The 26,994-nt window shown below is 29.8% G+C and overlaps 1 protein-coding gene across 2 annotated transcripts in view; it reads left to right on the top strand.

The window, feature by feature from the left end:
* LOC107440526 (cell adhesion molecule Dscam1) overlaps positions 1-26,994 on the top strand; it is a 193,137-nt gene that overhangs the window by 13,886 nt on the left and 152,257 nt on the right. For both annotated transcript variants that reach the window (XM_087159008.1, XM_087159007.1), the window contains exon 2: positions 24,722-25,048. In XM_087159008.1, the coding sequence (XP_087015134.1) occupies positions 24,722-25,048 (327 nt within the window). The remainder of the gene's footprint in view (positions 1-24,721; positions 25,049-26,994) is intronic.

Here is a 26,994-nt window from a genome sequence, read left to right as displayed (position 1 = left end):
ATATATATATATATATATATATATATGTATATATATATATATATATCTATATCTATATATATATATATATATCTATATATATATATATATATCTATATCTATATATATATATATATATCTATATCTATATATATATATATATATATATATATATATATATATATATATATATATATATATATATATATATATATATATATATATATATATATATATATATATATATATATATATATATATATATATATATGATCTGCAGAAAACAAAAAACGTTCCCGTCTCCAGCCGTAATAATGAATTTATGTCCTTATGGTCATTACAAAAGAGCTCGTTTAAGTTATCTCCATTTTGGGCCTTGAGGCTGTTTGAAACAAAAATCCTTTTTTTTTTTGTTGTTGTTGAATCAAGACGAACCATGGAATGGGGAAAAATAGTGTAGTATTCAGCAGGGCTAAAGAGAATAGAAGGGCTGGTTCACTCCTTTGAAGTAGCTCTCGCCGCGCCATTCCTCCGATTTTCTCTTGTGACGTAACTTTGGCGCAAAGCTCGCACTTTTACTTCAAGAACGGAATGTTCGGCCTTACTAGCTCTTACTAATATTGGAGCATTTCCTTTTGCGAGATATTCTAAGACATTTGTTATTTTCTATAATGACTTTCCTCAGTTTTTGCAGTGAATTTACAAGAATTTAAAACTATTATCGAAATGCCAGTTTGCGCGATTGCAACTTGAAAAAATTTTGATAGAAAAACAAAAGGAAAAAATATAATTTTCCGCGTGTTCTCTAAAGTAAATGAACAACTATGTAAAAAACGGATTCCGAAATGACACAATTAATATAAAACACCAATACGTTTATTTTGTCGTTAAGAACTTTTATAAAAATTCATTATCTAAATGGAAACCACCTCGCTACTTCAAAAAGAAAGGCAGGTGAAAAAAATTAAAAAATGAATAAAGTCAAAGAAAATTAAAATTTAAATGAAAACTACAAATGAAATATATAGTATATAGTTGATATTCTCCTAATTTCAAAACATATTTTTTAATGTAGTTACTCTAAATATTTATGATTTTTTTTAAAAATTATATTCTCTTAAATTTAAATATCTATGAATTATATCATCGTAAATTTAAATATCTATAAACAATTGTAAAATTTCTAATGTCATTATGAACCTAAATTATTATTTTGCTTCAGTAATTAGCGTTTAAGGTTGATGTTTCCTAATGATAAAATATGAACAAATTGCTATTAACGGCATATTTTAAAATCAGGGATTCTAAATTTAACTCAACTTATTCTTATAAAAGAATATGTAGATTAAAAGAGGGTCGATATATGATTTCATTTTTCTTAATAATTAAAGCTAAAACTGAACTTTTTAAAATAAAGTATTTATATTGTCATTTTCGCCAACTAGTAAAACATTTTTAAAAATTTAAAATGGTATTTTTTTTTTAATATAATGGCCAAGAAAGTTTTTTTGAACTATGTTTATGAACGGAAATAATGTGTTAATTACATAAAGTTTGAAAGCTAATAACCAGAAAAAGTCGAACTTATTTTTACAAAGAGAAAGTTTCAAAGTTATCATAATATCTTTGCTTGCATTCTCCGAGATCTGTGGACACAGTGACGTCATGAGGAGGGAAATTGTAGCTTCAGCTCTAAGAGCGGAGTGAACTAGCCCTTCTAATCTCTTTAGCCCTGAGTACTCAGACGAGAAGAGAGAGATTTGTGTTCCTTTTCGTGAACATCACTAAGACCACCGTGTAATGGGTATAAACACCATAATGGGGCTGTAACCACCGTGGAAATGGGTATACATCACCGAAACGAAATACACTCTATAACAAAAAAATCGACGCACCAAGAATGCACTAAGACGCGCAAAATCGACGCTTGATCAGGCTGATACGACTAGGGACATATAGTGTTTAGCGACGAATCCCGCTTCCAACTGCGTCCTGACGATCATCGAAGACGTGTTGGCAGAGGGGGGATCCTGCCTTCACTATTGCACGCCACACCGGCCCTCAACAAGGCATTATGGTCTGGGGTGCCATTTCCTTTGACAGCCGGACCCCTTTGGTCGTCATTAGAGATACACTTACTGCACAGCGGTACGTCGACGACTTCCTAAGACCTGTTTTGCTACCGTTCCTTTCGCAGCACCCTGGGCTGGTTTTTCAGCAGGACAATGCCAGACCACATACTGCACGTATTCCTATGAACTGTCTGCAAGCTTGTCAAACTCTTACTTTTCGTGCCAGATCACCAGATCTCTCCCCCATCGAGGTCTGGGATATGATGGGAAGGCGATTGCATCTGGCACGGAATGTTGATGACCTCGTTTGACAATTGGATCGAATTATGGCAGGAAATACAGTAAGAGACCATCCGGGAGCTTTATTGGTCTATGCCACACCGTGTGGCAGCTTGTATCCAGGCTATAGGCGGGTCAACACCTTATTGAACTTGTTCCTGTAACTCTGCAATAAATTATTCAATAGTTCTGGAATTTTAATCATTTACTATTCTGTACATTGTCTTCCTATCCACCAATTTTCGTTTCAATCGAACAACTCCTTCTTGGCGCGAAGATTTCTTTGTTCTAGAGTGTATATTAAACGTATAAATTGATAAACTCTACTAATTTTGATGCCATTACAGGTACTAGGCTTTTTTCTCAAAGAAATTAGCTGTGAATATTACCATTACCTTTCCGAATTTTATGGAAATTTCTTAGAGTGTGGACTTAGAATGAAATCATTTACATTTCCAAACAATATTTTTTGTATGAAATGCACTGATGAAGAAAATATCAAAATAAAAGTTTTACATATTGAAGTATATTTACAAAGAAATGTGTCTAAAATTTTTTATAGACACAAAAGATTGAAAACATTGCGTGATTTTATGGAAATAGAAGTATTGCGATAATGAAGTGTTTTCCCAGACCGATCAAAAACATTTTATGCAAACAGTATTAATTATATTTCCTTGATATTTTGAGATTTTTTCTATCTTTATCCAGTTTTAAAATGGTCCTAGATGGATTTGCGTGCTTTCAATTAGAGTAAAGAAATGTCTTTGGTTTGAATTTAGGAGCAATTTATTTTGAGTCTTTGCTGCAACAAACAATGTGTTTATCACTAAAAAAAAAGTCTAAGCTATCACGCAATCTTTAGAAAGAATGTTACATTTTCCTAAATATAACTGCAATTCAAATTGTGAAAACTTTCACGTATCCTTTTGAATAAGCATTAAATAAAAAATTGAAAAATACTTAAAAACGCTGAACAATCATGCAATATTTGTTTATATTTTTTGGAATTCTTGATGTTTTAAAAATTGATTGTGTTGTAATGCCTCACTCATAAATATTGCTTGACTTCTTTTTTCAATTAAGGGGACAAAGTATAGACTAACAAAGTAAGTTTAACTCGTGCTTTTAGAGCCCCGGAATTGTTTTCTGTACACTTCAGCATGATTCGTGAGTTAAAAAAATTTAAAAATAAAGGTTTTCAGATTACATTCGAAAGCCTTTTTTGCGACAATATAGATAAGTCTGCTTATCCGCAAAAGTGTTTTCAAGTTTATATTATTATTTTTTTATAAAATTGATTGTACAGTTATTTAATTTAACGAAACATTAATAAGAATAACTTCTGTTCGAATGATCGGATAAATGATTCGTTCTCCTTCTTATGGTGCTAATACAATTAAATTACCGTTTGAGCGAAATCCGTAATGGCAAAACTTTCAAATTAGCGAGTATTAACCGGATCCCATAATAAATTTTCGGATACTACGGATACTACTTACAAATACAGAAATTGATTACGAATTACGAAATTGATTATCCGATTTAACAAAGGCGGAAATAAGCAGCATTTCTCTATTTCTTTCATGATCATGTAACTATTACCTTTCTGTAAAAGTACCCAATATGATCGCAGATGATTTACTCAATGGTCCCAGATCTCAATGCATGCCAAACGTGCTCATACATGCATGCCAAACGAAGTCAATTATGACAATTTACTTACATCAGACGATGATGCCAGTGCATATGTAGCATTCAGAAAATATGATGTTGCTCGTATGACAGAAGGAAAAAAAAAAACTCACTTCAAACTTACAAAGTATGCGCAGAGTATAGCGTTGTTTCTGTACTTAATGCTTCATAAGCCTGGTCCAATTAGGAAGCTGTATAAAAAATATTTATCGATACAAAAAAAAATTTCCAATTTGTATTTACATGCGTAATAGATAATGTAAAGTCTACTGGTTCTATGTTATTCACATAGGAAAAAAAACGGGATACGTACGCAAGTAATAAGTATGTATTAATAAATTAATAGTTCGTTTTAATTTAATAGATTTTGTGAGCTTTTTAAAAATTTTCATTGATATTTTTTCAAATATAGAGAACAAATATCTCAAAAGTGTAAAGTATTTATTAACTTATTTAGACGAAAATTTCCAATGTGACAAAAAATTTTTCATTAATGTTAAAATTTTAATACTGTAATTGAATTTTCGTTATTGCGTAGATATTGCTTCGGTCCCTTACAATTCCTTAAAACGGAATTTGACTGTAAATGGTAATTAATTTGTCCATACGATTATTTAAGTTACAAAAGCATGCGCGGAAAATGTGCGTTCTCTGAATAACCATCTGCTTTATTCAACTGATTTAAAATCTTGACTTTCAAAATAAGGAGGATAGCAACATTCTGTCTGCATAGGCGGGAGGGCGATCAAGTGCTTGGATCTCTGATTGTTAATTTCACTTTTTCCATATTTCACTGTATCTAGAAAACATCAAACACTCTTAGAATTTTCGGAAATATAGTTAAATAACAATTTATTACATTGTTATTTTACAATATTCCAACAAAGTAATCAAATGAACTTAAATACAATGGTATTCAAACTGTTAACATTGAGAAAAACCGTTTATTTACTGCATTCACTTAATACGGTTAGCAACAAAATGTACTGAACAATATAATGTACGGAACATTTGATTTTCATTGTTTTGAAACCACGCTATCTGTAAATGGTAAAAGAATCATGTAATTCGTTTATTCATGGTTTTTTTTAACCATACTAGTTGTACGCGGTTTCAAAGTCATGAAGGTAAATAATGTTCTTTACCGTAAACTTTATGGTTAATTGAGTAGACAGACTGCTGAAAGATTTTACCGAAATTTTAGATTTAAAATTCTAACAGCGTAAGCGAAACGAAATATATTTGCACGCACGTTTTTTTAGAACTCTTTAACACAAAGCATAATCCCTTGCAAATATAATTTTTGATACGTATTTATTATTTTTACGTAAAATTTTTAATAATATATATATATATATATATATATATATATATATATATATATATATATATATATCCAAAAACTTCCTGTACACAAAATAAAGTGTCATGAAACTGATATTTTGAGAGCTAGAAAACTTTATAGTGTATCACAATATTTTTAAAAAGAATACGTAAAAGCAAATAGCATGCTTGCACAGAAAATGAGATTCCTGTCGTTCCTAAAAGATTAAGCATTTTCAGAAAAAAAGAAAATGTTTTAGATAACTTGAGAAAACAGGAAAGAAACATATTTTATATTTTGAAGATTAAACAAGTTCTCTTATTGCAAGAAACTTCCCAAACTATACTTTTCTTCTTCTTTTCTAGGAAGATATAAAAAATTCATGTCTTGAAAATATTTCAGATATCGTTCTACTAGTTGTGATCTAGGATATTCAAGCGTAGTTGTAACCCACACACCACACTTAAAGCAATTTTTATACTTTCCTTTAGTAGAAGTACTAATTTCAAATGTGTGTTCTTCTTTCTTGGTCAGATAATTTTTTTCGTAATGCTAATTAAGGTAAAAAAATCGCTTCTATAAAAAATTAAATTTTGACTGTTTCATGTTTGGCGTAAATTACACAAAATTCAACATTGATCTAATGATCAGATTTTCTCATAATTACGAAATACGAATTTGGAACTAAATCGGTCGAATTTCTAGAGAACTATTTGGCCTATTTGTTATTTAAATGTACTGGTTGGTCGTAAGAAATTTGGTCTACTTATAGATTTCTAGCGGTGGTCTGCTAAATCGTTAGAGATGAAGTTTTAAATATAGATTGTTATTCAGAAGAGTGTGCAATAATCTGGACACTCTGGTATTGGTACGGAATAATACGGAGTTATAAACGTGGAATGTGTGGAGAACGTAGGTATATCCATGATTTCGGTATATCCAAAACGCGAGTGGTACCTCTTTCAGTTTGTTTGTTTGTGTTCTTAAGTCACAATTTGATGCACTTCCATCAGAGCGTTCTTTAAGAACAGGAGGAACTTGAGAATGTTTGTCAGTTGCAGGGACAGCCCTTTTATTTGAATTTATTTATTAAATCACGCAGAGCTTGCAGAGAATATGGGCCATGAATTTTGTGATGGTTTCAACGAGGAACGCGCAAAGTTTCTTCGTTTATCCCATTTTGATAAAAGATTTTTGCAATTTTCCTACGAACTTGCATTGGGAGCGTCATTTTGTCGGTATGCACGTGATCCCTATTTAGGAACCAATATTTCCACTCCTCTTTTTATAAGTTTTCTATGCTGAATACCCGACAATCGTCTTTCAGTGATAGTTGTCTTGACTCTATCATATGCACATTTCCGCAGTAATTTTGCGTAATATTTTTTGGCAGCACATACAACTGCTTTTTATGTGTCATGTACAACGTGTACATTATTTGCGTTACGCCACATATCTAGAACATTGTTTAAGATTTTCTCATACATTGAACTTTTTGTGACGTGAAAAATGGGTGTTGCCTTTTGAATGCTGCCTTTTGGCGCATCCTGGGAATGGACTCATGAAAAAGCGTTAAAGATTATTTTACAAACAAAACAGTGTTTCAATATCTAAAGAAAGAACTAGATGGAAGGAGAAAATCAATGAGGACTTAAAATTACTTGAAATTACCAATCACCGAAAAAAGCAACCAATAGAAAATAATGGCTCACAATTTTAAAAATGGTCAGAGTTCCAGTTCTAGGATGATGATGATAACAATATAAGAAATATTTTAGATTGTGCTTATGAAAATGGCTTTTCAAAAATTTGGTTTTCAAGAAACAAGGATTAAATTCATCTTTTTATATCGTCCAACAGATGGAAAAAATGCTTAAAGATCACTAATACGATGCTTGAGGTTTCATAGTGTCGAAGAAATACGCTTCAGTTTGTGCTAAGAAATAAGAAATTTCGGAGCCAATAAGTGTGTGGCATGTAATTTATTTACCGTTGACACATAATAAGCTGCTTGGTTGGTAAATATCTCATTACATGAAGCGAAAGCGAACAAAATTATTTTAACATGCGATTATCCAATGCTATATTTTTTTATATAAGGTGTCCGAAAACGAGCGATTTAAAGAAAAAAGAAAAGCTATAGGATTGTTTGATTTTATAAGAAATTTATTATCGAAAGTTTTAAAAATTAGCAACGAAACTGCCAATGGTTTAGCAAAAAACTTTTAAACAATGTTTTCAATAGAATCATCATTTCAAACAACATGGTGATACAGGTAAAGCTAATAGATACCGGTGGTAAAATTTCTGTTCTAATGAACGAAATCTTGCGGAGGAAAGAAAGTGTATCTAGGAAAAGTAGAAGAAAAATTTTGCAGAAGGCAGTGCTTCTGTTGACTAACTATTTTACTAATATTAAAACGTGGTGTTTATAAAACTAATTTCCGGAGAATAGATGTACGGTTTTCAGAGACTCTTGCAAACCGTATACTTATATCCTTCATTTTTTTTTAACTTCTCACATCGTCGGTTGTTTCTGAATCAGATATGTCTATCTGCGGGATAATTATAAATAGTATGTACCTAGTTTGTATAATTGGTAGATTTTAAATCAGTTTAACTAAAAAATAGTTTTGTGCACAAGCTTAATCTATTCGATTTCATATGATGTCTTGTCATATGTTTAACATATACTACGATATTTATATTTTGGGGCCCATGGCATTCAAAATTCACCTCAATGAATTTACTAATGTGTTAATTTAAAACATCGATACAAATTTAACTTTAGCGTTTGGGAAATTCAAGATTTGCTCCAAATTGAGTTGAGTTTATTTAAAATATTAAATAACAGAGTTGGAATCCGTGTGTGTTTTTCTGAATTATTGCCTCTGAACCAAATGGACTATCATCCAATTTTAGGACAACTTTCGCACAAAATATTTTTAGTCACTAAAAAGTTAGTTTTCTTTCCAAATTAAATGTTTGAAAAATGATTTTCTTTATTAGTTAAGCATTGACTATTTTTATATATTAAACTGACAATTATATATTTCTGACCCAAACGTAAGTTTGCGGTTACCAATGTTCAACTCCATAGGCTTGTATTTTGGACCTAATCCAGAAGACAAGGGAATTTCTATAGCAAGTATTGGGAGAAATTTGCTTTTGTGGAGGACTTTTTATGGTGAAACTAATTCATTTACACATTACAAAGAATGGAAAACCACGAAATCTCCAATGGTTTGCTTATCGTTCAAGTCACTCGAACCCGTGACCCGTCTACACTACTGAAGATATTTTACGTCAGCACTGTAGTCGTTGCGAGCCGGGTGCGGAATTCATATCAACCAGCCATCGCTGGTATTCGAAAATCAATGAAGTCTGTTATCTAGGTCCGTTTCAATTTTTTAAAAATGTTAGAATTGCACATTATTTAATATTTGTAGCATCTGCAGGATACATCACCGATTTTGTAATTATTTTTATCTGAAATCACAAATTCATTTTGTTTATAGTTTTTTTGAAATCTGTTTTTTAAGAAAATAATGAGGTTTAAAATCAACAGTAATTGAAATAAAAATATAAGAAAGCAATTTTTTTACTAAAAAGCAAAATTAAAGGAGTAAAGCGTATACATATTGGTTTCGCGTAAACGCAAGAAATGCCATTCTGTTACTGACGTCGAAGATGCTTTCTCATATAATTTTGGTAATAGGTATTACTGGTTTTATGATAACAGGGGCTGTTTTAGTTGATACCGAACACATTAATAAATGCTTTTAATATTGATGCCTAGGTACCTTATCTAAGTACTCTGATAATAATTCTTTACACCTTACTCAGAAAGAGAAAGTATCGGAATAAGTTTTGATTAAGAAACATTTTGAGCATTCGCATCATGCCAAATGATACAGAATATAATTAATCCTTATTTTGATGGAATGGTCTCATAAAACTTCATTTTTATAAACTTCTTTCGTTTTTCTTCGTTTTCTTGGACTTATAAAACTTTCGTTTTTGTCTTAATCTAAGTACATAAAGTCACCGGCAAAGCAGCAAATAATAATAAATAAAAATCAATTAAGTAATATGTTAACATTGTAAATTATATCCGTATATTCATTTCAGTTTTGTACGTTAGTTTCATTCGCAGTGCTGATTGATACTGATGTATTGATCCTTTAATGTATTTTTAACCCAGTACAAAAATTGTATTAGATACTTTTGCTTATAAGCAAATCCCAGGTAAATAATTTATGAACTAGAATTTAGACTAAAACTAGAACTAAGCTAGAACTGTTAATAAGAGCCTAAAATAAGTTCATGGACCATTTCTAAATGTTTAAACTTTTTCATCGACAAGACTTAGTATTCTTCACATACTCTAGATAGCTAAGAGTTTCAATGTCAATAAATCTCAAAATTTAGATCAGCTAACATTCTTACTACAGGGCTTCTTAGATATTTAAATCTGAAGTTTAAGGATCTCAAAATAAAGATACAGCTCTAAATAACCTAACCTAATATTATACACCCATTCTAAAAGTTTCAACTTTTGCATCTATATGAGATTCAGGATCAGCCCGATACATTAAATCAACTGAAGAAATTCAAAGTTTATGAGATTCAAATCAAGTTAAAATTTAGGATGAGCAAATACTATTTTAATGCTTTGTCTTAGATACTTAAATTTTAAATTTACAAGACTCAAAATAAACTGCAACTCTAAATAACTTAATATAATAAACCGTTTCTAAATGCTTTAACTTTTGTATCTATGAGTCTCAGCCCAATACACTAACTGAGCTAAGAGGTTCAGAGTCTAGATTAAAATTTGAATGAGCCAACATTATCTCCATATATATTTAAATTTGGAGTTTACGCAACTCAAAGAGGGAACTAAATAAGGGAACATAAAATCATAAACCATTTCTAAAAGTTTCAACTTTTGCATGTATGAGATTCAACCCAATACACTAACTGAACAAAGAGATTCAAAGTCTAGATTAAAATTTAAATGAATAAACATATTTTCTGTACATATGTCATAGATATTTAAATTTGGAGTTCGTGAGGCACAAAATAAGCTAACATAAAATCATAAACCATTTCTAAAAGTTTTAACTTTTGCATCTATGAGATTCAGTCCAATACAATAACGGAACAAAACGATTCGAAATAAGTTTAAAATATAAATAATTCAACGCTCTTTCTATACTGTATCTTATGTAATTAAATTTCGAGTTTACGAAGCTCAAATTAAGCTGCAATTCTAAATTAGCTATAATGGAATCTTAAACCATTTCTAAAAGTTTACATTTTTTTTGCATCTATGAGAATCAACCCAATACACTAACTGAACAAATAGATTCAAAGTCTAGATTAAAATTTAAATGAGCCAACATATTTTCCGTACATATGTCTTAGATATCTAAATTTGGAGTTCGTGAGACACAAAATAAGCTAACATAAAATCATAAACCATTTCTAAAAATTTAACTTCAGCATCCACGAGACTCAGTAACGGCACTATACAGTAAATCAACTAATATCTGACGTCAGATCACGTTTTTCACATAGTGTATTTTTATTATTCTTTTTTTATCTAATTTCTTCATCACTGTCTAAAATTTCCTTTGTGTACGTGTTTTTTATGAGATCCTCTGTAATATGGATAACCTTCTATCATTTATTGTACGTTGTAAAAATGTCTAGTGCTTTCGAATATCACATTTTGTTAGCCTCGACGAGATACGTTTCTTCAACGTTTTGCTCCATTTCCTTTATCGGTTCCTATTTCCCTTAAAATTGTAGTACACAGGAACCATGTAAAGGTTATCTTCTGCGTTTTCTTATTGCGTCTTTCGTTGATGAGGTCTTTTGTATCCTCAAAATTTCCTTTCCTCTGTGTTATTTTTAGGCGTTGCATTTGTTTCAACTTTCAAAGGAAGAAAATTAGATGTTTTGCTGGCGTAAGAGATAAAAAGCTCGAATGGTTTTTCCATTTAGTCTCATATCGTTACGTTGAGTGTGAACTATCGCCGTCCATTTCTATTAATCTTCATTTTTGTAGTTTTGTAAATACTGACAATTTACTGTTTTTATTTTTAATTTATAAATTGTCTATACTTTTTTTAACTTATTTTTTGTTACACTTGTTGTTGCTCCCATTTTAGATCAAAAGATCAAAATAAGATTTCAATTTTAGATTAGATGTTATCTATTCGATGAATTAATCTTTTACCGTTACTTTGAATTCGAACTACTACAGTTTAGTTAGATTACTTATCATATTTGTAGTTTTGTGAGAACTGAAACTGGGCAGTTTTTATTTTTAATTTATAAATTTGCAATATTCTTTTTTATTTATTTTTACGATTGCCGTTACTCCTAATTTAGATATATACTAGATTTCAATTTTAGATTAGATGTTATCTATCCGATGAATATCATTTTATCTTCTATAGTTACTTTGAATTTGAACTACTACAGTTTAGTTCTATTACTAATCATACTTGCAGTTTTGCAAATATTCGAAATTTTTATGCATAATTTTTTAAGTAAAGAAATATTTTTTTGTTTCTGCATTTCTATTTGGTCGAAAATTCTATCAAAAGATCTATCTTATATTTAAATTTCAGATTAGAGGTTACATATTAGATTTAATTTCATTTAGTTTTCTATCATTTCTTTAGAACTGCGAGATCACAGTCAATTTCAAGGGGTAGGTGCATGCAGAAGAACGTCACGATGATGTGAAAACTACCCAATTTTGATGTACAATTCGCAAAAATGAATAAATAAATTAAAAAAACGGAACACCTAGAATTATATTTGATCTTATAATCGGTTCTTCACGTTCTAGGAGTCGTTCTTAAGAGCTCGCGGGGTGACCTCAAATGCTAATGAATAATTGCAGACGATAATTTAAATTACGAAATCAGGCACAAAAACGTACTTTCTTTGATTAACTTTTTTAACTTTCTTTGATTTGACTTTTTTAAAATTTAATTACTCAGATTCCATGTGACCGACTTTGCTCAAATTTTGCATTCCGCCATGTCAAATTACCTTCTTCAAAATGATGCAAAATATTGTATACCTTACAACTCAAAAAATTTTCGACCATTATCAAAAAAAAATTAGTAAAAAAATATATAAATATTTAATGAAGGTTATTTTTTGCATGTAACTATCTTTGGACAACGAATTCTATAATTGTGTGCAAACATTTTTCGATTCGCTTGAAAAAATTTCGAGATAAAGCGAAACACGTAAAAAGTAAAATTAATATTAAGGGATCAAAATTTTAGTCCTCTCCTAACCTAACTATTAGGACCAGACTGCTACTACCCCCTATATTTTGAGAGTCAAAAATCTAAATCCATCCAAAAATAGGTATTTTATTCAGAGAAAGTACGTTTTCGTGTTTGATTTCCAAACTAAATATATCGTCTGTACTAATTAATTCGCATACTTGAGGTTTATTTATCGAGCCACTAAGAAATAATCACTGTTTGCAAACTGTACTGAATAGCTGCTTGCAATTTTATTTCATTTTCAAATTTTCGATGAATTTCTTTAAAAATGATTTATAAATATGTCTTTAGACATTCGACGTTGGTCTAAACTTTGATCAAAAACATTCTAATTCCGAATTAAAATGCAAAAACTAATGCTATTTTTTTCATTTTTTCCTTCATCAATCAGCCACTTTTCCTTAAGATAGTCTATTTTTATCAGTAACTATTTTTTTTTCGATCTTGAAAACGCTGATCCTGTGCAATTAAATTTTAAATCAACGGTAATCTTAGAAAAAAATTAATTTATTTTTTTAAATAAATTAATTTTTAATTTTTTTGTCGATTTAAATTCTTACCAGATTCTTCAACTTTAATTTTAAGTTAATATAGGATATCATCTCCTGTATCCTTTTAGTTAGTTTTTACTGTCACAGAATATTTCAATATAGTGAATATTTTTTTGCAATCTAAAAAACCCTGAGAATTTAATTTTTTTAAATCTAAACATTTTCTTATTAAAACATTTGTATTGTTTTAGGTTGGTTTTTTCTTAAACTTTTCTTTGATTGAAAATGAGACCAAAAGCTTTATAATAGATTTCAATTTCAGATTAAAAATAATCCAAAAGTTTATTTTTATCAGCGAGTTTTAAAAATATTGTTTACGTATAATTTTCGGTAATCTTAAAAACAATAACCATTTGAAATTTAATTTTATTTCTAAAAATGTTCTTGGAAAAATATTGTATTATTTTAATTACGCTACGTTTTTATTTTCGTTGTTAGTCATTATTTATATTAAAATTTCAACTTCAATTTCAGACAGGATGTTATCTTCATAATGCAATTTCATTTAGCCTTCTATAGTTTTAGTGGTCTTTCATTATTACAGTCCATATCAATAAAGAACATTTTTTTCAATTTTGAAAAACACTTACTATTTGCAAATATATCATGATTTAACGCAAAGCAATATTTTTTGTTTCCTTGTTTTGCCTTTTATCTGTTTAGTTGGATTTAGCCTAACATGGTTCATTTCTAAAACTAATCATTTTTAAATTTTTTCAGCAGTCATTGTTTTCAATTCCTTTTTGATTAAAACTCTTTCACGACATTTTTCATTCTATTAATCACTTGATGATAATTGGTGTCCATCTAAATTGAGTTTAGAAGTTTCGACTATGATTAAAAATTTGAAAAAAAAATTTCTTCAATTTTTACATATATATCTAACGATCGAAAGTTTCATTTCCTGGATATATTCTAAATTGTTACATTTTTTGCGTGTAATTGAAAAGCAGTAAAATATCCTGAGAGTTTTTAGTTTAAAGGAAAAGAAAGTGTGTAAATGTTTTATTCTGAAAATTGAATCATAATTTAATCTTATGATAATTGAATCACATTTCAGTCTTACAATGATTGAAAGAGACATATCATATTTCAATTGACGATTTGCAATTTAAATATATTCAAATAAAGTTAAAGAACGATAGATTGAGTTAGAGATCAATATTTTGAAAAAAATCACCCATGACAGCTAAATATAGTTTAAAATGTATTTTTTAAAAGTGATGATTACATAAAAATAGTGATTTGTAGTTTTGAGCTATTTTTTGATAGATAAGGAATTTCAGTTTTATAAATAATGTAATTGTCTTTTTCTTTTTTTTCCCTGCATCATATGTCATTTATCATCCAGTCATTATGTCATTTTTCATCCAGTCACGTTGACATATTATTATATGGGGTATGTATAAAACATGAAAGTGCTTAAATTTTTTAAAAATTTCTTTGACAAATTACGAGTTATTATTTGAATAGGAATTTCATAATAGTATTAAAATATTTTTAAAAAGTTCTGATTTCCGCAATGTTGAATACATTAAATTATTGCATCCATTGTACATGTACAAAATAAAAAAATAATTAACTTAAACAAATATTATCCAATGATTAGATTTTCGTGTCTTATTACTCAATCCTAATAACTAGAAGTTCTAACCCTAAATATGCTAATAATTTAGTGCAGACGATATTTTAAGTTAAGATATCATATATAGTATTATATTTTCTCTAAATTCATCCTTTTGTGACGGATTTAGATTCGTGACCCTGAAAAGATAGCGGGTAACCATAATCTGAAACAGATGGTCCAAGTAGTATATAGATGAGCGGTCAAAAGTCGGAGCTTCATAATTGTTGTGCATTTCACCATATCAAAGAACACGTTTGTTTTTTTCTTTCTATTTCTGATTTCTCTATACTTCGCATTTTATCATTCAAAATAATTCAGATTGAATTGTTGTAGAAAGGTGTATATCTTACAATAGATTTTTTTAACCTTTTTTTACGCATTAGATGAAATAGAAAATGAGCATATATTCTAATTCAAAAACATTTTTTTTCGAATTTTTGAATGTGATACGATAAATAATGGAGAAAAAAATAATGAATTTATTAAATTCTCAATGATTGCTGTTGTAATTGTTGTCGTTGGCCATTGAGGCAGAAGGGGGAGTGGTTTTTCTTGTTTTCCAGTTACGCCATCTATGGCCAAGAACTCGACTGCTGCCACACCCATACGTTACAATCGCTTATAGGGCGGACCCATTAATACATCCACTCATTCGTCCACAGATCGTAATTTTGACCAGAACGATCAATCCCTAATTCAGTACCCCCAGAGTCATTGATTGAATAAGCGAACATGGTGGACTTTGAGACCCGACAATTTTAAACGTGTACCAGTCACCATTTACATCTTCGACCAGCAGGATTCGAATTCTCGTTTTCCCAAACGTGAGTCCAGAGCCCTGCCAACCAGGCTATCCGGGACAAATTATGGCTATCCGACGATAATGCATTTTTGCCAATACTAAATCCTTTTTAATTTCATATCATAAGAACCTGAATTATAACAAATTAAAAAGCAATGGTATAAATTAAGTCTCACAACTCTAAGCAAAAATCTAATCTCCGCATTAAAAGACTTAAAAAGGAGTCCCGTTTGATGTTATTCACTTCCTTTTAAAAATTTACAGTCACTTTATTGAAGTACTAATTTATGCAACTTCAGTTATCTGTTTAAACGCTCTCACTTAAAGATATATTTCGGGTATGTGTGAAGTACATCGTTAAAACGGATCTTAAATAGCACATTTAAATGATAAACATTCAAGTAATTTACCACTTTCCGCCTTCAGTCTAGATGTCGCACCATTGTATTTTTGCAGTTAAAAAAAATTGAATCCCTCCATTACATTAGAGTAAATGACTTTTGAATTGGTGTTTTAAAGATTAATTGCGTCTCTAATTGGAAATCAAATAATGCTTTTTCGATTCTCAAGTGTATAAATTATCCTTCCGCCCGTCGTTTCTTTGTACTATTTACAGACTCATTCATTTGTAAATGAGATTCAACTGAATTACATTTTACTTGCAGATAAATTTAATGAGGAAAGAATAAAAATCTACAAATCATAATTATAATTTTTGAGGAAATTAATAGAAACACCACGAAGCTTGCGTGGAAAAAAATTGAATTACTTGTGGTTTCAGATTTGTACCTAAGTTCAGGAATTGAACCTAGAAAAGGAGTAAATATGGGCATTTTGTCTTGGTTTTTATGACATGCAGTTTAGTATTATGATAATATTGCTAAATTTTACAACTTTTACCAAGTTGTAACACATATTTCATTCACATTTATTAGACTATATTTTATTGTTTATTGTCTCAAAGTCATTATCAAAGTGCTTTGGTCTCTAAAATGGCAGATCTGTAAGACCTTCAACTTTTGTTAATAAAAAAAAAGTAATTAAAATAATAGACACACAATTTTTACACCTCCAGAATTGTTTGAAAATGTATAAAATATCGAAAAATAATCGTGAACATCGAAAATTTTGATGCCCATGTAAGTATAAACAAAAAAATAAAATTTTTGAACTAATTTTTCTAGGTTTACATACATTTCATTAAAAATCTTGAAAACGACGAAAGTATCCTTTATTTCATAAACATATAAACTTATTGAACCTATTTTTCTTTTTTTTTGAGCAATTTTTTGTTTTTAATAATTTCATCCATATTTACCCTTTATTCTTCATCAAAAATTATTAGTATCATAAATGAAATGAAAAATTTTAATATTAAGTTAAATTATTACAAAATGTATAAAAAGCCTTACTTTAATTATTTTCTGTCAAAAAATATCTTCAATTAGTAAAACATTGGGGAAAAACTACGTTCTGATACGTTAAATTAATCCAATTTAATCCAGTTAAATCAATTAATTAATCCTGAGGTTACGGTTTGACACGGTCTTGACATCGTCTGATTACGGTCTTGACATCGTAACTGTAACCTCATCGAATGACAGTTTGTGATTATAAACCTAGAAAAATTAGTTCAAAAATTTTAAATTTTTTTTTATTCTTATAAAGGCATCAAAATTTTCCATGTTCACGATTATTTTCTGATATTTTATACATTTTAAAACATTTCTAGAGGTGTAAAAATAGTGTGCCTATTATTTTTTATTATTTTATTTTATTCTCAAAAGCTAAAGGTTTTAGAGATCTGCCCATATATTACCGAACTTTTAGGCATTCCCATAGAGCTAGAAACATGGTCAACTTCCCCATATTCCGATGGCTTTGAATTTTTTTTTCTCTGTAAAGGTTAAACTCTTCTCTAAATTTCAAAGAAATATTTAGAGATTGAAAAAATATATTTAATTTTTGAACAAACACATTTTAAAAAAAATTTTCAGAGAATAAAACACTTGTACAAAAGTTCCAAGTTGAAAATAAAGTAATTCCCCTCTAATTTTGTAGTCTATTGCATTATTCACGAAGGAACTTTATATCTTAAACTATTTGGTCAATAAACTTTGGCAGAATACAAGCCGTTTGGATTTCGTTTCCTTTAAAGAAAATAACTTTGAAAGAAAATCTCCTTGTTCAACTGGACACCCTCAGCTTTATAAGACATCTGTAAAAATCCAATCTAGGACATGGAATTCACGAAAAAAAGTTTTTTGTTTTTCACAAAGTGTCGTCTACACAAAAGAAAACCATCAAAAAAACTTCCGTTTGTGAAACTAACCAATGTAACAGAATATGGATCTTCAATTCCTTACAAGTTTCATCAATTTCCTTTTACGAACGCTGAGTGCTGAAGCTTTGTAGTTTTGCGCATAGAAAAAATATAGGAAAGGAGTTATTGGGTGGAAACAAAAAGAAGATTAAGATCTTAAATCGATGTTTGTTCTAGTTTCAAAACTGCTTTCTTTCTCGGTCTTTTCTTACTTTGTCCACATGTTTTCTTCTTTTTATTCTTTATAAATAAGTAAAAAAAAAATCTGTGAAACATAAAGAAAGTCTTAATCCTAACAAAAGCGATTCAACGAAAAATTGTAGTTTCCTATTGTTTGTCCTTACTAATATATTCACTAGTAAGCCAGAATAAAAATTCATAGATCGATATTAATATGAGTTTAATCGAAAAGATTAGATGAACTCAGCTAAAGTAGTATCTAAAATGAGAAACAAAAAACGATGGAAAAATATTAAATTAACAATTTGGGGGAGGGGGAATACTCAGCATTTATTCTCGCTTTTTTTCTCAGAAAATATTTATTCTCTTGGAAAAACCATTTTAATATTGACCTATCATTGGGTTCAATAAATAATAACAGCTATAATTAATTTATAGTAATTATATGCAATATAATTAAATATAACTAATTTTAAATTATCATAATTTAGTTATAATTTATTTGTAAAAAAATCATAGCAGGTATTTTTTTAAAAAGTAATACCGTTTATTTCGATAAAAAAAAAGCTCACATAAAGAAGTATCTTTGATAAAGGGCTAAAACACCATGGAAAATATTTTTTCCCTAACTACCATTGGAATGTAATAATTTTAGTGAGAAAATAAAATTAAAATTAAGGAACTTTTTTGAAAAACCGACGTTTAATTTAGCCATTTTCCTTAGAAAAAAATTTATTCCCGCAGAAAAACCGTAGAAACAGTGAACCATAATTAGGTTTAATATTATGGTGCAAAATTGAAAAGTTATAAACTAAACCATGTTTTTGCTCATTTTGAATCAGAGAATCGTATAAAATTACCTTGCAATAAGGTTCAAATTTCCTCCTTATTAGAACAATATTTCAGCAATTATGAACGATTATGGCACGTGTATTTTTTAACGTGAATTCAAAATCTAAATATTGTAAAATCTGAACAAGTGTCCACTTCAGGGACACCGGTTTGATGGTCCACTAGACAAGACGTGAAATTATAAAGAGGAATTTTGTTCTTTTTATCAATTTGCTTCTTGGTTATTAGGATTATAAAAAGCAATGTGATCAATGTGAATGTGTTCAACTGACCCAACAAATGTGACTAGAATAAACTGGCTTAGACAATGTGAATCGTATCAACTATTTTAGAAAATGTGAATGGGATATATTTAAACAAGTTGTCAACTTAACAGGTTTCATTTTAGATGAATATCATAGTGTTTAAATTTTATTTCATGTAGATGAGATTTTCGGATTTGAAATTAGGTTTTTTGAAGATATGCGATTACGCATATTGTTCCAGATTGGATTTTTACAGATCCAAATATCCAATCCAAATATGCATATTGTTCCAGCTTTAAAATTTATGTTTAATTTAGAGCATGTAGATTGTTAGTTTAATTGTAAAAAAAAATTAAATGAAATTGAAAGATTAAAATTTGAGACTTTTGTATTATACGCAAACAATGTTATTGTATCTCGTAAATACTATCAATTTCTTTCTACTATTATTTCTGATTTATATTTCTTTTCAATAAAATTTCAGATTTTGAGGATCCTGAAATTCTTTTTTATTATTATTTACGTTGCAAGATTGAAAACTCAAAACACTTTAAAACATAAAAAAATTATCTTTTTTTTTAAAAAAAAGAAAAGAAAAATAAGCTTATAAATCAATTGTAAAGTTGAAGAAAGCTTTTAATCATATTTAATTTCTTACAAAAAATATTTCAAGAAGTCTAATTATTGAAAGGCATTTTTCTTCTTTCAAAATCTTTGCAATTCCTTTTAAATGCATTAATCCCATTCGGAACACCGAAAATCACAAAATTAAAGGACAGAAACCAAATAAACTACTTTTCTTTTTCATATAATTAGAAATGTCTTCGAGGCAATCAATTTTTCTTTTTATTTTAGTCGAGTTTGTATTTGCTTCAATACTAAAAAAAATAAATTCATTATAAATATAGCTGTTCAAGTTTTTCGCTTTTTAGACTTTTTTTCATTTCCGGCGGCATATATTTAATCAAAATGATCATATATGGCAAAAATGAGTATTTAAATAAATTAGTATCTGCGTTTGTTTTGTTAAGGTAGTAATTATGACTCCCAACTGTAATTACTGCGGCAATTATAACTTAATTTCCAGCAAAACTTTTTATGCCATCTGAGAATTAAATTAAAGCAGCATTCTATTTCTAGGAATATCACTAATGAAATGGTCATTTGTAAGATTATCAAGGCTATGAGCTTGTGTAAAATACAGTCTAATTAATTAAAATTCTTTTTCCTGCATTTTGTTTTAGTTCCCAAAAAAACTGGAAAATTTAGAGTGTTTTTGTTTTGTTTCTCTCTGGGGGCTCAAAAAACACGATAAATTTCATTCACTTTAAAAAATATATATAAAGAGGAAATAACAGTTGAAGTGATTCAAGAGCTTAAAAAGTAAGCGTGCACTTTTAAGACTTGCCAGGCGGGAATGAGAAGAAACAAAAGTGATTCAAAATATACACAAATAAAATTGCTAATGAAAAATGAAAAAATAAAAATGAGAAAAAAAAACTAGAAAAACTGCAGTGGCTTATAGAATAACGAATCAGCGCATTGAATTTCCATGGAAAAATACATTTCCACTGGAAAATGCATTTCCACGAGCTATGGACGAGTGGTGAAGAAAAAAGGTCATTAACCTTCTCACTCCCGTGAAAATGACGGGGTGAAGTTTCGCCCTCTATTTCTCACTCCCGACAAATTTCCGGGCTGGAGTGTTTAATAGTAACGCGCCAATAAGAATGAAACGATTTCATTTCTTTTGCCCGGAAAACATTTTATTTCTCATTTTACACACCAGGTGGCAGTACCAGGAAATTTTTAAGTTAATTGTAGATAGTTAGTTTATTTTAAACTAGATGTCAGCAGACTAATCAAATGCGGGTATTTAGCAAAATAGGTACTTTTATCATCAGTTTTCCTTGAAAATTAACTAATCGTTAAGGGGTTAACAAGGGAATCAGCATCCATGGGAACAAAAAAAAGATTGCAGGGCATCAAGATGAGCTGATGTGACTGGAGAGGGGGAAATAATTTTGGCATCGTTGAAAATGAATTTATACGGAAGATTCAAGAAATGTGCAGCAATCGATGACTTTTCGTATTCCTGATAACGGATATATCGTGTTCATTAAGTTTCATTTTTAGAGAGCTTCCAGTTTGTCCGATTTTGTTCGTTCTGACTAGAAAAGTGGAAAATTCCCCAGCAATTACCAAAGCAATTAAGGTCTTTAAGAGACTTTGTTTTGTTAACTGCTCTAAAATGACCTTAACGCTCTAAAATGACCTTAACACCAAAACGGGAGAGTATATTAGCAATTTTATTAGAAACGGGAGATAAACTCCGTAAGAATTTAGTTTTCTGTAAGATTTAGAAGAACGTAGGAGTTTGGGTTTTGCGTGTTTAGCACGAGCCGAATCATTATAGAAGGGTTAAATCCTCGGTCAGCAGCAAGCGAACGGAAGGTGTTAAGTTCGGAGTTAGGAGTGTTTGACTGAAGTACAATAGCCCTCGGCATCGCAACCTTACGTTGTGTTTGTTTTTCTGGCAGTGATTCTGGTCTTTCAGTCGGTTTCGCTGTTCTGGTAACCAAATAAACTATAGAAGCATAAACAGCCTATTAATAGTAATTATTGGTAAAAGGCATAAACATCAAAAAGTCAAACTTTACAAATAAACGGTAAAATGAATGAAAATTCTGAAGAACTTTCGAATTACTTATTCAGCTAAATTTACTTCTCAGTTTCGAATTACTACTTACTGATTGGTTACATAAACTGTTATTTCGAATACCGGAATTTTCGGTAAATCATTACCATATGAACAGAAAAGTTAACAAGCAAATGATTTAAATACTTAGTACTTGTTTTCATTCCCGGAATTATGTTTTCTTTTCTTTTTTTTTTAACCATCTTTCTTCTTTTCGTGCATTTAGAGAATAAAGAAGTTAACAAAGTAGCTTTAAATATTTTATTTCAAGACATGAAAAGACACGTTTTAATTTTTTCTTGGATTTTGATCTGAATTCATGGATAAGAAAAAAGAATTCCGAAATAACATTATTATTATAAAACATAAATTTTATAAGAAAACACATTAGTTTTTACATTAAATACAATTTATTTTTATCGTTTTTTTCCAAAAAAATGCTATTGAACTTATTTGTTTGATAGATATTCTTATTCAAATATATATTCTAATCTCCCCATAATCATTTAAAAACAACTGATTGGATAAAAAACAGGTGAAAAAAAATACATTTTAGATGTTTAAATCTGTGAATATACAAATATTTCAGCTTAGTTAAGTTCCACAAAAAATAATTAAATTTATTATTTTTCTTTCTTTTACTGTACCACTTGAAATACATGCAAAATAAAAGCACGAAGGACAGTGAAGCAAATCCAAACAATAAGGAATATATCTGATTGGTTTACTCTGTTAAAAATTCTATATCAAATTACGGTGAAAAGTGCCAGTACTCAGGGTGACGTTACTTTCACCGTAAAATACATTTTTACCGGAACATGATGCGGAATCTAATATGCAGTATTTTTATCAGTGGAAAATCTAATATGCAGTGTTTTCACAGCAGTAATTACAATGAAATACCTGAATTACTTTAATTAAAGAAATATCACTGTAAAAGTTACGATTTTACTGATGATGCTCTCAAACTGCCTTCATTTTGCTGTAATTTAGTCCAGAATTTTTCCTTGGGTAGTTTATGAATCTTCTTTGAATATTCACTGAAAAAGACAATTTCTTAACCAAATTTTCTGTTAGAAATAAAAAGAAAACAAATAAATTCATTATATTCTGAGATTGAAAAAGATAGTATCTGTTTACGAAAATAAATGAAATGTAACACATTTGTGTTTGATCTGTCAACATTTTTAAAGATTTTTCCATTCTCTTTCGAAGTGCTGTGAGGATTTCTTTGAGGACACTTAGACAGTTGATTTCCAAGGAATCAATTTCTCTCTTATCATTCAAATTGCAAAGAAGAAAATAAAAACAAAAAGACGAAATAAAAAAATTAGAGGACTATAAGAAAGCTGGAGGATTTACATTTAAAATTCCCTGAATATATAGTTTCTTTCAGGCAACATATTTTCGAGATTTCTTTCTGGCAGTGAATATTTTATTAAATATATTTGAATGTATCTTTTAAATCTAACAGCTATTTAACTATATTTATAATTCGATTTATTCATAGTTATTCTGTAACTACATGGAAAAATCCTTTTTAATTATTTAAATATCGTTTTCAGCAATTTGTTTTTATTATTCTTTTTTACCTTCTGCACTCTTTATTTTTTTTTACATTATTATACATTATTATACTCTAAACATTATTATACTTTATCATTAAACATTATTATACTTTATCATTAAGCATTATTATACTTAAAACATTATTATACTTTAGAGTAAAAGATTCTCTCTCGGTAGTTGTCTAGAGTGACATTGATGATTATGGCAACGTGGTTAAACTATTTACTGGTGTGAAAGTGGTATAAAAATTTAGGTGCATGTTTTGACTTGGGTTAACAAGAGCAGGATCAGAAGTTTTTTTTCCCTTTGAAATGTATTTTTTGTTGTTTCCATGGCCGCAAACAGAACGAAAATCTGTGGCAAGTGGATGTTTCCGTATGGGCAAAGAGTAGAATCTAAACAATCCAAAATTCCCTTTTTTTTTCAAATAAAAACTTATTTATTTTTAAAGTAGAGGGCTGATATAGGTACAATTTAGATCGGTGGCAAAATGTGAGAATAATCCCCCGACTTCCTTACCACGCTTCCCAATCACCCAAAGTCTAGGATAATATATTAGAGTGTTTTAGAAACCACTAGCACACGATTGGACCTAGCGTTTGGCACAGAAAATCGAACCCTGACCCAAGCCGTGGTACATAAAATAAATAAGGTAAATTAATCTTACAACTGCCCACCATGAGTAAGGGGGTCATGGTGATAAAGACTACAAAATTGCATAACCAATGGATGATTAAGTAGTGTAAACAGTACAGTGCACAGGCAGCCTCTACTTCCCACACAAGCTGGTATCAGTCTATCTGAAACTGCGTAGACTTCATTTCGCTACTAGGAGCGAACACGAGTCCTTCATACTGACAGTTCATTTCCTTACCCAATGAACCACCATGTAGCGGTACATTAAATAATTGAATACAGATTGAAAACGTCTTATTAGAATTATTACAATATAAAACGTATCATAAATTTTAAAAAAAAAGAAAAAAAACAGGTGTTAAAAGGAATGAGTGATATTATTTTTGACAAAAACATAAAATAACCGGTTTAAACATAAACAAAGACACTTGAAATATTTTATTTTGAGTAAAATAAAAGCAGGCATTTTAAATAACTTATTCCTGCTTTTTTCAGATTTTGTGTTTCCCGTGAAAGCAGGCAGGTTATATTTTATTCTTATATTGTTCTTACTTTGTGTATTTTCAGGTGATTGTGATCCAAATAGAAAAGATGCAAGAGGGCCAATATTCCGTATGGAACCACCATCACGTGTCGAATTTTCCAACAACAGTGGCACGGAATTGAGATGTAGTGCAGATGGATATCCGACACCCCGCCTGAATTGGTTGACTCGAGAAGGTGGCTCAGCTCGAGATATTCCGGGATTGCGCCACACGAGATCCGATGGAACACTTGTGTTTCCTCCTTTTCCCAGATCGGAATACAGACAAGATGTCCATGATGCAGTCTACCAATGCCTTGCTTCGAATCCTGCTGGAACAATACTGAGTCGCGAAGTGCATGTTAGAGGAGGTAAGTACGAAGCATCACATATCCTTGAACTCTACCATCAAGTTTACTTTATATTCGTTGCCTTTCTAATTTTCCGAGTAAACGTTGACGTACGGTCTTTGAGTCAGCCAAGTTCACTTTTTCAAAGAAATAGATTTTTTAAAAAAAAATTTTATCTTCACATTTTTGGCGTTTTCTATGAGCAGTATTAGATTTCTCTATTGAGAAATCATAAGAGCTGTCGCTGCTTGGGGTGTAATTTAACGTTACGTTTTGTTTTGCGGCAAAAAAACTATAATACTTTGAATGTTGAAATTACTAAAGTATGTAATAAATTGTACAGGGCATGCAATGAAATAAAAAAATAACATTCAATAATTTGTTCGAGCATTATAACTTCGTAAATTTAATGGAAAACGTACCATACGAACAGCTCTGTAGGCCGCAAGAATGCAACGACAGTGTTGAAATTTGGCATACTGAAAGGTCCGCATGAACTTAACAATAAGTTTGCCTTTTTTTCCTTATTTTAAAATTCTAATTTGTCTGAAAGTTGAAAGTTATTGCAATTAACGCTTATTTGCAAATATTTTTCTGTCCCGCAGTGGACTGATCGTTAAGACACGGTTCCCAGCAGATCACCGAAGTCAGGCATCACTGGTTGCGATCAGTGTGCGGGTGGGTGACAACTTGGATCAGTCTGCGAAGGGGTGCGGTATTGATCCTCGTTAAACTGTGCTATCGTAAAGTGCTCAAATTCGCATGTAGGTCGTCGGGTTATCGAAGTGGGGGAGCCCTCCCCTCTGCAGAGGATCAAAATTGTGGTGGCATGTCTTCGGATCATCCTCAGGGATGTTTCCCAGACCGTCGCCAATAGCCCATTGTGCAGCTCTAGTGCGACGTAAATGAACTACAACAACTACAACAACATTGATGCCCCTCCTTTTTTGAATTCTTACCATTTGTTTACACTCTCTTTATATATGTTTAAATATGCTTATATATCTCTTTATATATGCTTATATATCGTTAATAAAATAATTTTTATTCATCCATTCAAGTTCAAATACATTTTTTTACACTTGTATTGGATAACACTTGGTTTTAATCAAGTTTTTTGAAATATTAATTCATGAATTAAATTTAATGAGTTAATTTTAGTTTGATATGGGAGAGAAAATTGCAATTATTTAATAAAAAGTAGCTGAAATAACATTTTTCGTTGTTTATGTTTCGTTGTAACATTTTTCATGTTTTGTTGATAACATGTTTCGTCGTTTTTATTACTTGTTTTAAGTGCAGATGAAATACATCTACTTCCTTACTTTTATCACATTAACAAAAAATTCTTATTGAAAGCTGCAATAATTGTACATTTTGAAACCATAATATTTTGAGTTTTTTTATGAAAAATATTGACGATTAAGAAGAAATAACCAATGTTGAATGATGAGGTCAGACGAACGGAACGAGCAGGGGCGAAGTTTCCCATATTTAAAATGAGGATTAGCTTAAAAAAGTTATAAATTCAAAAACATAAAAATGAATGTTTTCAAAATAAGAAACAATCAAAGACAACTAAAAAATAATGTTCTGTAGAATTAAATATAGAAATGTTAACTCTGTGCTGAATATAAGTAAAAAAATAAGTAAAACAAATAAAATAATAATAAGTAAAAAAATAAAAGATTGATTAAGCTACATGATTAGATTACATGAGTAAATTGCATGATTAGTTCAAAATCATCAAATTCAATATAGCCAAGTATTTTTTCCCTTCCTGTGCCCTTCCTGTGAAAGTTCTGTTGGTACAGAACTTTTTTTTTGGCTTCAATCATCATTGATTTTACATAATTTATATAAAAAAGTAACTGTATACAAAACGCTACTACAAATAACATTAGAATGGGATTTCAGATTGGTAAAGCTTTGAGTGTTAGAAAAAATACACTCTCTTACAACAATGG

This window comes from Parasteatoda tepidariorum, chromosome 3, assembly GCF_982258835.1.
Source record: "Parasteatoda tepidariorum strain Cologne lab strain chromosome 3, Ptep-v5.0, whole genome shotgun sequence".
Classification (NCBI taxonomy): Eukaryota; Metazoa; Arthropoda; class Arachnida; order Araneae; family Theridiidae; genus Parasteatoda; species Parasteatoda tepidariorum.
The sequence above is the reverse complement of the archived record's forward strand: the minus strand, read 5'-3'. Positions and strand labels throughout refer to the sequence as shown.